A 12,151-nucleotide genomic window follows, 5' to 3' on the forward strand; every position below is an offset into this window, starting at 1 on the left:
AAGATTTACACTAATATTGAAGAAACAGAATCATTTTTTTAAAAAGGCTGCAAAAGGAGGGACAAAATAAAATGTGAATGACGAAAACTAAAATAATTTTTTACATGATTTTAAATAATTAAATTGAATTATTGAATTGTCCCACGGCGCGGGTTGACAAGTTGGCCACTGCCAGTTGTCCCGTCCTGTTTTGAGATAAGGCAACTTTGACCAAGAAGCTTCAGCCACGACAGAATCAACTCCAGCAGTAGAATGCAGGTTCTTGTATGTAAACGTTTTTGGCCCGGTTTGTAAGGATCTCCCGTAGAAGGATGTAAGGCAGCAAGACTGCGAAAGGCCCCTTAGGAATCCACTGACAAAGTAGATTCAGCTGCTTTGGATAAAGGGATTCGATAAAGTACAACTGCTTGATTTAATAAGAGTCTTTACCCCCTGCTTACACTATTTCTCAAGCATGATTTAATCTCCCGTTGAATTTCTCTGTGCACGTTCAAAGTAGCAGGCCTGCATTGTTGCCCAATTCTGTGAGTTTCTATTCTTTTCCGCACTGTTGTTTGTTTCTGTCCTATACACAGTATACCCTTTAATGGGACACTCATCTAACAAGCGAGATGCATCCAGTCTATTTGCTTTAGGTGCTGGATTAGCGGACAGTAATATACATTAATCAATGTATTATTTGGTAAAGAGTTTTCTTTTTCCCCTGCAAAAGAAAATGGCGACCCTTTGGGAAATTGCAATGGCTAATTGTCTCACTGGCAGCGAATAGAATAATTGTATTTTGTAATCTGGCCAGAGTGCTTTTAACACTACACAGAGAACCATTACACACAGAAGACATTATATACATAAGGGAGTCCCTAGAGATTCGCAGAGTCAGGTTTCAATATTGCTCTTTTATGGATGTAAAAATCAGTGTCTCCTATTTCCCCATCACAATGGTGAATACATCCTTCTCTGTTGCAGCCCCTGCTCTCTGGAGCGAGAGTCCTCCAAGATGTGGATGGTCCCCTACTCTACTGTTGTTTAGAAGCTAGGAGGACCAAGATCTTTGGTAAGGGAGGTCTTTGGTAAGGGAGAGAGAGATCCCTCGCTTTATCTCTCTTGCCATCTTTTATTTTATTTTTATTTCATTTTTATTGGTTTCATTATCATTTCTTTGACTGTTGGGAACCAACCAGAATCACTGAGAGCGCAATGATGATGATGGAGTAGTAAGGAAATACAGCTCAATGCCACCACCATTTGCACTGAATGTTGAATGAAGCCTCCCTCTGGATCCACAACGAAGTTCATTAGGCTTTTTTGGTATTGCAAATTCGGGAGCAATGGAAAAAAGAGATATAAAAATAAGCTAAGGGCACTTCATTATTGAAAAGGTTCCTGAACCTTCTTCCTGTATAATCTCACTTCTCCAGAAGGTGGCTGCCATTTTCTTCACAACAGTTGCAGTGGTTTGAGAGAGGACAGCTCAATCAAAAGCCGGCCTCCAGGGCTTCACTTTCTCAATTCAAGTGGCTGTACCAACATATAGAATGCATCATTCTATATCACAGCACAGTCGTCTTTTGCTGGTTGATATGTTCATAATGGTTTTAGCACGTCCCTTAAGAAAATGAACACAACCCCCCCACCCCCAGGGAGTGCAGAAGCTCAGCTAATGGGTGCCCCTGTGGTGACCAGTTTATAGTATGCCCCTTCCTGGGCCATCAGTTCTTCATGAGTGCCCTTCTCAATGATGACTCCCTGAGACATGACAGCGATGATGTCCGAATTCTGAATGGTGGACAAGCGGTGTGCAATGACGATGCAGGTCCTGCCTTCTCGAGCTTTGTCCAGGGCAGCCTGCACGGTCTGAAGGGAAAAGTGGGAAAAGAGAAAGAGCAGGAGTCTTGACATGATCATCACGACAAGTTATGTGAATACGAACATTGGTCTCTCTAGGTCACTTTGTTTTGGGAAAGGCATTCATCCACTCAATTTAGTTGTTGTTCTGACCTAGGCTTTCCTAGCAGCACGAAGCTGAGTCTTCGTCCCAATAAATCCCTTTTATTTAATTTACAGTGAATTCCTCTCTAGCAAAGTACCGGCCTACAATCTTTCAAGTTAGTTCACAATTACCAGCCTTTATCAGGCTTCGAGAGTGGCCAAGCTGATATCTTTCAGATGCCACAATACTTGGCAAGAATGCAGGAATGAACTAATTGTCTCCTGCAAACACCCCCCCTTTTGTTCCTCCCCCTATGGGAGGGGCCACCTGTGGCCTTACTCCCAAGTTGACTCTTGTTCCTTAGCTGTTCCCGTCATCTGGCAACTCTGCCCATGTTCACACTGGGAACAGGCTTCAGCTGTTTGTTTGCCTCACTGATGTCTGACTCCGAAGGCAGCTGATAACTGTTAGACAGCCCTGGCCCCAACTCTGCTTTCAGTGCGGAGCACTCGTCAGAGCCTTCCCCAGACTTTCCCCCATACTTCCCTAGACTCCAGGACTGGCCCATGTTCCTCCTCAACTTCCTCACTGTCCAAATCTGCTGCCAGCTCCAATGGCTGCTGGCGGGCCACAACAGTTGTGTCGAAAACCCTCCCCAAACATTCAGTGAATTCAAAGAGGAGGAGGAGAGAACTCCTACTGTCCACAACTCCAGTCTCCATGGGTCATGTCAGGGGTGAAATTCAGCAGGTTCTGACAGATTTTGGAGAACTGGTAGTCGAAATTTTGAGTAGTTCGGAGAACCGGCAAACACCACCTCTGACTGGCCCCAGTGGGAATGGAGATTTTGCAATATGTGGTCGCTTTGTGGCTGCTGTGCTGTGCTGCTGCGACAGCGTAACACAGCCATTCGCCTATTAGGCTGTGCCCAGCTCTTTGGCAGCCCACTCGCAAGAGAGCAGCTGCCCGGCAACCCCCCTCTTCAGCTGGGCATAGAGCTGCTCACCAACCTAGCGGTATTCCGAAGGCGCTAAGCAACGCGATCACCTTTGCCTCCCCCCCAGTTTCCGCGGCTTGGCACCTTCAGGATACTGCTAGGTTGGTGAGTGGCGCTCTGCCTGGCTGGAGGTGGAGGAGTTGTCCAGGAAGCTTATTTGGGGGGGAGGGCTTATATTTTTGCCCACCAGAAAAGTGTGGCATGGCCTTATTATCAGGACATGTCGTAATTTCGGGGAAACACGGTAATATTATTTTAGAGCCCGTTTGGTATAGTACTGAATAGAAGTGCTGGCCTAAAAACCAGGAGACCGTGAGTTCTAGTCCAGCGGTGAGATTCACATATTTTTACTACCGGTTCTGTGGGCGTGGCTTTGTGGGCGTGAATAACTATAAATGAATAACATAATAAAAGGGAATTGTTTTTGCCTCTTGATATTCAGCATTTCTTTCTCTAGGTTCATTTACCTGTTCACTTTCTGTATCCAGTGCAGACGTTGCTTCATCCAGTAACAAGATCTTAGGATCTCGAACGATGGCTCGTGCGATGGCAATGCGCTGCTTTTGCCCTCGAGACAGTAGGGACCCCTGAGACCCAACATTGGTTTCATATTGCTGCAAAAAACAACCCCCCCCCCCAATATTTATTGGCTCGCTGATTTTGTTTACCATAAGAACAAAAATACAATTAGGGGTGGTGAGAAAATGAAGTTACTTCATTGCTTTTATTCTAACATTCTTTTATTTTATGGGCAGGTAAAGGTAAAGTTTCGCCCACACATGTGTGCTAGTCGTTTCCAGCTCTACGGGTAGTGCTCATCTCCATTTCTAAGCCGAAGAGCCAGCACTGTCTGAAGATGTCTTCATGGTCATGTGGCCAGCACCACTCAACACCGAAGGGCGCTGTTACCTTCCCACCAAAGTGGTTCCTATTTTTCTACTTGCATGTTTTACATGTTTTTCAACAGCTACGTTGGCAGAAGCTGGGACAAGTAATGAGAGCTCATTCCGTTATGCAGCACTAGGGATTCTAGCTGAACTGCCTACCTTATGATTGACAAGCTCAGCGTCTTAGCCACTGAGCCACTGCATCCCTTTCTTTATGGGCAGAGGAACCTTCAATTAAGAAGCAAACTGGAAAAAGACCGTGTGTTATCATTACTGTAATTCTGTGTTGATTTTTTCTATTGAAACTGGGTATTTTTAGCGGAATGCTTTATAAGTAAGCCATGAAAAGTCACTGAGTGGTTTTTTTAAAAAGAAAATGAATGGACTTATATTATTAGATAGAATGAGCTTTGGCTTAATCAGGGTAAAAGTTATCCAAAATATTCTACAGTCACAGAGATTCTATAGTCACAAGTGACACCAGCTAGCTGATCTTGGGAACAGTGAAGCAAATCAGGCCTGGTGACTGCTTGGATGGGAGACCACCTGGAGACCCCAGGGCTGAAGATAGATATCATGCAGTTCACAACATGGCCTTAACTGAGATCCAAAGCTAAGCAGAGTTTGTCCCAATTAATTCTTCAGTGGGAAAGCATGAAAAAGGCACATAGCTTTAGATTCTGGTCAGCTAAAGGGCTTCTTTGCTTTATTAACAAGATATTTTTATCCCGCCAATCACAACAGGCAGGAGACAGGATTTTGGTTCCCATGTTATCCTCACAACAACCCCTTGAGAGATGAAGCTAGGAGTGTGGCTTCCTACTCTTCATGAACATACTTAAAAAGACTTGATGATTAAGGCATGCAGTTGGAATGTAACAACTCTTTCATAGTTCTGAGAATACATTTTTGGAATTTGTGATTCAGTGGCTGGATTTTTGGTTATCTTTCCAGTAGCAATTAAGAAACAAGCAAGAGAAACCCTGCAGATATTCTTAAGGGGATTTCTGGATTCTAAAGAAGTGAACAAACCTAACTGGGACAGTAAATTAGGCCAGTGGTCCCCAACCTTTTGGGCACCAAGGGACTACTTCCGTGGAGAGAGGTTTTTCCGCGAACTGGAGGGGGCATGGTTTCATGTTCTTCCTGTATCCTGCAAATACACTTGTTTGTGTGGCCCGGTTTCTGACATGCAGCGGCCCAGTGCCGGTCCATAGACTGGGGATTGGGGACTCCTGAATTAGGTTATCATAGATATAGATCTATAGGTGAGAAAGCCAAACAATTCACAATAGAAGGAATGAAAGCCGATGTGAACTACTCTCCGTTTTCTAGCAGACAAAATAAAATAAAGGTAAAGGTTCCCCTTGCACATGTGTGCTTGTCGTTCCCAACTCTAGAGGGCGGTGCTCACCTCCGTTTCAAAGCCAAAGAGTCAACGCTCTTCTTCAGACCTCTCCGTGGTCATGTGGCTGGCGTGACTCAACACCAAAGGTGCACGGAACACTGTTACCTTCCCACCAAAGATGGTTCCTATTTTTCTATTTGCATTTTTACATGCTTTTGAACTGCTAGGTTGGCAGAAGCTGGGACAAGTAACGGGAGCTCACTCCATTATGCAGCACTAGGGATTCGAACCGCCAAGCTGCCGAACATTCTGATTGACAATCTCAGCGTATTAGCCACTGAGCAATATGTTAAATCAACAGTGAAGAGAATGTTCACACCAGTTCTTCTTTCTATCACATAGAGTTTTAAAAATGGCACTTACTTGGGGGAGTGACATCACAAATTCGTGCAATTGGGCTTTCTTGGCAGCTGTTATCACTTCATCCATAGATATTTCTCTGCTGTTATCACCGTATTTAATGTTGTTGGCAATGCTACAGTCAAACAGCACAGGCTCCTGAGAAACTATTCCTATTTTAGATCTAAGATAGTGGATGTTTACTTGCCGGGTGTCACGGCCATCTATCAGCTGTACATCAAAAACACAAAACACACAAAACGTCTTTGGTTACAAAATTAAGATTTCTTTTTCAAACCTTTGCTTGTATTTGCTGACATGTGGGCAATTTAAGCACCACAATGTACGTGAGGAATCGCATGGTTGTTCATCCGTGAAAAATACATTTGCAAGCTAAGAGTTCTGCAGAATCTCAGAGTTTTTGTCACAACGATAAAATGAGTGACGTGACACAACCATGCATGCATGCCCATGACACTTGTTTTGGCATTTGCCCCCTGCGGACACCCATGTCTAATTCTGGAATTAAAGATATTTGAAGGTCTCCGCCAGTGGTGGGTTCCGGATCCTGTTCCAACCGGTACGGTTGGAATGGGCCCGAGGGTGTCCACATGGACGCGCGCAGCGCATGCATCTTAGCTCCTCCATGAGCCTCCGCAACACTCCAGCTGCTCAGCGAGCATCGCACAGACGCAGTACACGCCGTGCGCGGAAGTGCCGAAGACTTCAAAGACTGGTAAGGAGCTCGGGCAGGCGGGTGAGCCCTCCGGAGCACCGTACTGGAATGGTATCCAGTGCTCTGGGCAGGCTCCGGTACTCCGTACCGGGGCATACCGCCTGCAACCCACCACTGGTCTCTGCTGAATTTACCTACAAGATTTATGTGGGAGAAGCAAAACCTGCAACAAAATATTGACATGTGAAATCTATTCTATGCAGTCTATCTTCCCAAGCCAATCCTCGGCCAGCCTACCTGATCTTATCTGACTTCAAAGGGTTAAACTAGATTAGATCTAGTTAGTGCTTGGATGGAAAATCATTGGGAAATATCAGGATTGTACAATGAGAAGTTTAAAAAAGCAAAGCAACCCCCCCCCCCCAAAGGACTAGGTTACTTATAGGACCATCTCTCCCCAACTGTTTCCTCCCAATCTGGCACAAAGAACATACTCTGGGTACCATGTGCTAGGGAGTGTTAACTGGCAGGACCCAGAAAGAGAGAGATTAGATTGGTCTTATCCCTGTTGGCTTTTTGTAAGATCTTTAAAAAAAACATAGCTTTGTGCCAGAGTCTGGGGCCTTGGGCATGACATAGACTTCTTGGTTGTGTGGGTGGGCTGCTGGGGGTTCGCACAGGTTTGGCCAATCCTCTAGCAAAGATTCTGCGTGGTTCGGCGAACCCCCAAATCCCACTCCTGGCTGGTCCCTCCCACCTGCCTTGCCTCTCCCCTCCCACGTCACCCCTCCCAGGAGTCTCCATACAGCCTGTTCATCATGCCAGGTAAGTGCAGGGCCCATGCAGTGGCCCGGGCAGGGGGGTGGGAAGGGTCTTCCGGAGGTTCTGAAAGTCCTGTTTCTGGCCTCCCGAGGGCCTCTGGAGCCCGGGGGAAGAGTTTTTGTCCTCCTGGAGGCTTGAGGAAAGCCACCGGAGCCTGGAGACGGAGAAAAATGCCCCCTCGCCATGGTGCACGAGGCCAACAAGGCCATGCCAACCATGGCCACGCCCAGCCAGCAACGGGGCAGCTGTTAGATCTGTAGTGAGGAGACTGAGGCAGCGGTCAGTTCACAGGTTTATTAAGGAACAGGCTAACTGACAATGGACACAACGCGAGCCGGCTGACAGCTATTTATACTTACAGCTGTCAGCCGGTAGAACCAATAGGAACCCTTAAATTCTCCCGCCGGCTGGAACGCGCGCCTTGGCCAATCAGAGGGCTTCCTCCAAACGCCCTCTGCTGGCCAGGCTCCTCAGTATTCAACACCCCTTTCCCCCGGATTGCGCATGCGTAATCGTCCAAATAGCTTGGTCGTCTGCGCACGCGCTGGGAACGCCTCGGCATAGTTGGTGTGGTGTCCGAGGTGGAAGGAGTGTCGGCTCCGCCCTTGTGACGAGGCACCGGAGGAGCGGCCGCGACAGGCCCAACCCTTGGAGATGGATGCAACAGAACAGGTAAGGAACCAAGCGCACCGGGAACACTCTGCGCATACTCGGAGCTAGGCTTTTGTGTACGGTTGGGCCGGCAGGCGGCGTTGATAGGGCCTGGTTGTTTCTGTCCACTGGTTGCAATTGCTGGGACTTCTGCCGGTCGTCGCCACAACAGGTCTAGATGGCGCCTCCAAGATCTCCCATCGTTGAGGAGGACCCTGTAAGAGCAGGGCCCTGTTACATCTGAGATCTTTCCTGGTACCCATTTTGGCTCCCCTGCAAAATTCCGGGCAAAAACTTCCTCCCCCACTAGAAAAGTCCTCGGGGGGGTGGAGGGAGGAAAGGGGGGGGAAGAAAAGAGGGGATGCAGGCGGTCCAAAGTAGACCTGAGGCGGCGACCCATCAACAACTCAGAGGGAGCTTTGCCCGTGGAGGCACAAGGGGTGGTGTGTTGGGTACGGAGGTAGGTGTGGATGCGTTCGGGCCAGGGAAGGGCTGCCATACGAGCAAAGGCATCCTTTGCAGATCGTACGGCGCGTTCCGCCAGGCCATTGCTGGCCGGGTGATAGGGCGAAATGGGTGCATGGCGGATGCCCAGGGATGTCAGGAAGGAAAGGAATTCTGACAAGGTGAATTGGGGCCCGTTATCGGAAACGATAACATCGGGCAGCCCATGTGTTGTGAAAAGGGAGTTGAGAACGCGGATTGTGGCCGCGGAGGTGGTGGTGGTCATGGGGAAGAGCTCAACCCATTTTGACCATGCATCTACCACGACTAGGAACGAGTGGCCATCAAGGGGGCCCATGAAATCAATATGCAGGCGACTCCAAGGGGCCATAGGTTGCTCCCAATCGCGGGGTGGAGCGGCGGGGGGGGGCAGCCTGCACCCGCTGGCAGGCAGAACATCCTTGAACATAGGAAGTAATGTCCGCATCCATAGACGGCCACCAGACATAGCCGCGGCCAAGGGCCTTCATTCGGACGATGCCTGGGTGGCCGTCATGGAGGCGAGACAGCACATCGTCGCGTAGGGAATAGGGAATAACGACGCGGGAGCCCCAAAGGAGGCAATCCTGCATGACAGAGAGCTCACAACGGCGGCGGAAGAAAGGCAGGAGGAGGGGATCCTTAGAGTAAGCGGTCCATCCGCGAGTTACGGCGGCCATAGCGCGGAGGACCACAGGATCGGCGACAGATGCCTTCGCTATGTCCGAGACGGTCATAGGTAGGGACAGGTCGTCTATGAGGAAGACCTTGTGAGTAGGGGCCGGGTCAGCAATCGGGGCTGGTAAGGGACAACGACTTAAAGCGTCAGCGTGGGCTATGTGGCCGCCTGGTCGATAATCGAGGGTGTAGGAATAGGCAGAAAGAAATTCAACCCAACGTAGCATACGAGGGGAGAGAATGGGAGGGGTGGGTCGATTCCCGGCAATGATGCCGAGGAGTGGCTTATGGTCCGTAACGAGAGAAAAGGGGCGGCCGTAGAGGTAATGGTGGAAGCGTTTAACCCCCGCAACGGTGGCCAGCGCCTCCTTATCAAGCTGGCTGTAATTGCGCTCAGGGCTTGATAAGGTGCGGGAGTAAAACGCTATAGGACGTTCGGAGCCATCTGGGAAAGAATGGCTCAGGACGGCGCCCACCCCAAAAGGAGAGGCGTCACAAACTAATGTTAGCGGCAATGACTCGTCGTACTGGGCGAGGACTGGAGGAGCGGTGAGGGAGTGTTTGACAGCCGAGACCGCCTGCGCCTCGCGGCTGGTCCAGCTCCATGGGGCTTTAGAGTCTAGAAGACGGTGAAGGGGTTCGGCCAGGGAGGCTTTATGTGGAATGAAGGAGGCATAAAAATTAAGAAGCCCCAGGAAGGCTTGCAGCTCCGTTTTAGATTGGGGTGTGGGGGCAGCCAGAATGGCGTCCAGTTTATCTGGGTCAGGGTGGATGCCCGCGGCATCAATGCGGTAACCAAGGAAGGTTACTGCAGAAACACCCAGTTGGCATTTTTCGGCCTTCAAGTGGAGTCCAGCAGCGCGGAAGCGCTGTAGGACAACCCGCAACGTCCGAACGAGCCCTGCCGCGTCGGGGGCTACGATCAGGACGTCGTCGAAGTACGGTGTGACCCCGGGAATGGCATGGAGCAGGCGCTCCATTAATCCTTGAAAAATTCCCGGGGCCACACTGACTCCGAATTGCAGCCTGCGACATTTGAAAGCCCCGCGGTGGGTAACTATCGTTTGCGCAAGCGCGGTGGGCTCGTCCACGGGCAGCTGTTGATACGCCTGCGCGAGGTCTAATTTTGCAAAAATGCGCCCATTGCCTAGGGAGTGCAGAACATGCTGCACCACGGGCACAGGATAGGGGTGCGCTTGCAGGGCTTTATTTAATGTGGATTTAAAGTCCGCGCAGATCCTCACGGATCCGTCGGACTTAAGGGGGACCACTATTGGTGTTTCCCATGGAGAAAAGTCCACGGGTTCCAGTATGCCTTGGCGGAGGAGCTTATCTAGCTCCGCGTCTACCTTGGCTTTAAGAGCCAGCGGCAGACGGCGAGCCTTCAAGCGTATGGGGGCTATAGAAGGGTCGAGGGTTAGGGAAATGGGGGAACCTGTATAGCAACCCAGGGAGGGGCTGAAAACGTCAGCGAACTCAGTTAGTAGAGAAGAGAGAGAAGTAGAAGAGGGAAGAGGAGAGGGAAGTAGGGAATGCACCCCCGCTATAGAGAGCCCTAGTGCCCTAAACCAATCTAGGCCTAGCAAAGAGGATAGAGGGTTTTTCATGATGAGGAGCGGAAGCCTGGCGTGGCGGGAACCATAGGTAACATTAAATCTGCCACAGCCCAGCAATTCAATGGAGTTCCCCTGATAGTCACGAAGGCGACAGTCTGGGGGCAATAGGCTAGAGCGCCGGATTTTAGGTAGCAAAGAGTGAAATGTGTCCCATGACATGATGGACCTAGCCGATCCCGTGTCCACCTCCATGGAGGTTGTCACTCCCTCTAAGGTTATTGGGAGGTGCAGCTTACCTCGGCCCTCCGCAGAGGAAGAGGCCGAGTCCACCAGCCATTCAGGAAAAGCAGTGGCCGGGTCGCCAACGGTGAGGGAATTTTGGCGACGGCCAGGCAAACTGGCTGGATTACGGGGAGTGTGAGGAGGTTGTTGTGCGGGCCGTCTGTCAGGAGGCGCTGAGCGGCACACGGCGGCCAGGTGGCCCTTTCGGCCGCAATTGTGGCAAAGGGCTTGACGGAATCGGCATTGAGATCGTTGGTGGCGGCCGCCACAACTCAGGCATTGACGTCCGTCTCTGGTGGCTAGCGACTGGAGGCGGTCGACGGCCTGATCGACCTCATTTCGGAAGGTAGATGCTGTAGAATGCGCGTATGAGGCGGTGGAAGGCGCGTATGGAGAAGGCGGTACATAGGCAGCGTGAGGGTGCTGGCTGAGGTGGCTGAAATCCGGGGTTGATTGGTCAGCCATCTCATCATCGACTCTGGCATCATCGACCGCGATTTTTAGAGTCAGTTCTGGTCGTGCGAGAATGCGGCGATGTAGTTTTACGTCGCGGAGCCCATAGATGAACTGCTCCAGCAGCGCCTCTTCTAGGTCGCTGAACTCGCACAGACTCGCCTCAGCCCGAAGAGCAGCGACGTACTGGGCAATGGTTTGGCCCTCTTTCTGGATGCACCGCCGAAAGTACTGTCGCCGGGCGAAACGGGATGGCGCGGGCTCGTAGTGGTGCTTGAGGCGAGTCATCAGGTCTTCCCACGGCAGCGAGTTTGCTGGTTCTGGGGCAGCAAGAGCCCTAGCAGTGGCGAACATCTCCGCGCCGAAATGGTTTAGGAAGATGCCGCGTTTCCTCTCCTGAGAGAGATTGATGAGGCCATGGGCTATGAGGAAGCAGTCGAATCTCTCGAGAAACGCTTCCCAAGCCTCAGCCTCTGGCCTGAAAGGCGAAAAAGCGGCGGAGGTAGCCATTGGTGGCACGACGAAGGGGTCCGTGTCGCCCGTCCTCGTCGCCAGTGTTAGATCTGTAGTGAGGAGACTGAGGCAGCGGTCAGTTCACAGGTTTATTAAGGAACAGGCTAACTGACAACGGACACAACGCGAGCCGGCTGACAGCTATTTATACTTACAGCTGTCAGCTGGTAGAACCAATAGGAACCCTTAAATTCTCCCGCCGGCTGGAGCGCGAGCCTTGGCCAATCAGAGGGCTTCCTCCAAACGCCCTCTGCTGGCCAGGCTCCTCAGTATTCAACACAGCGAACCTGTTGTTGCAATTTTTGAAGCCCACCCCTGTTGGTTCTATTTTTTGATTGACTTGATTTTTATCATGCCTTTATTATTTTATAAGTAACTTTAGAAGGGGATGAACATACATAATGCTCTTTTCTTCGTTTATTTTATACCTGGTTACTACATGTTTTATTTTCATTTGCTTTTTTATACTGTGCATT

At 50.2% G+C, this 12,151-nt stretch overlaps 1 protein-coding gene across 1 annotated transcript in view; it reads right to left on the reverse strand.

Annotated features, from left to right (window-relative positions):
• Positions 1 to 582: 582 nt before the first annotated feature.
• The window catches only part of ABCB11 (ATP binding cassette subfamily B member 11), a 99,896-nt gene continuing 88,327 nt past the window's right edge, over positions 583 to 12,151 (reverse strand). Inside the window, exons 27-29 of the mRNA XM_081934168.1 lie at positions 5,586 to 5,792; positions 3,395 to 3,541; positions 583 to 1,854 (exon numbers count right to left, since the gene is read on the reverse strand). Coding sequence (XP_081790294.1) covers positions 1,654 to 1,854; positions 3,395 to 3,541; positions 5,586 to 5,792 — 555 coding nt within the window. The 3' untranslated portion in view covers positions 583 to 1,653. The remainder of the gene's footprint in view (positions 1,855 to 3,394; positions 3,542 to 5,585; positions 5,793 to 12,151) is intronic.

The sequence above is a fragment of the Natrix helvetica genome (genome assembly GCF_964273705.1).
Source record: "Natrix helvetica genome assembly, chromosome: 1".
Lineage (NCBI taxonomy): Eukaryota > Metazoa > Chordata > Lepidosauria > Squamata > Natricidae > Natrix > Natrix helvetica.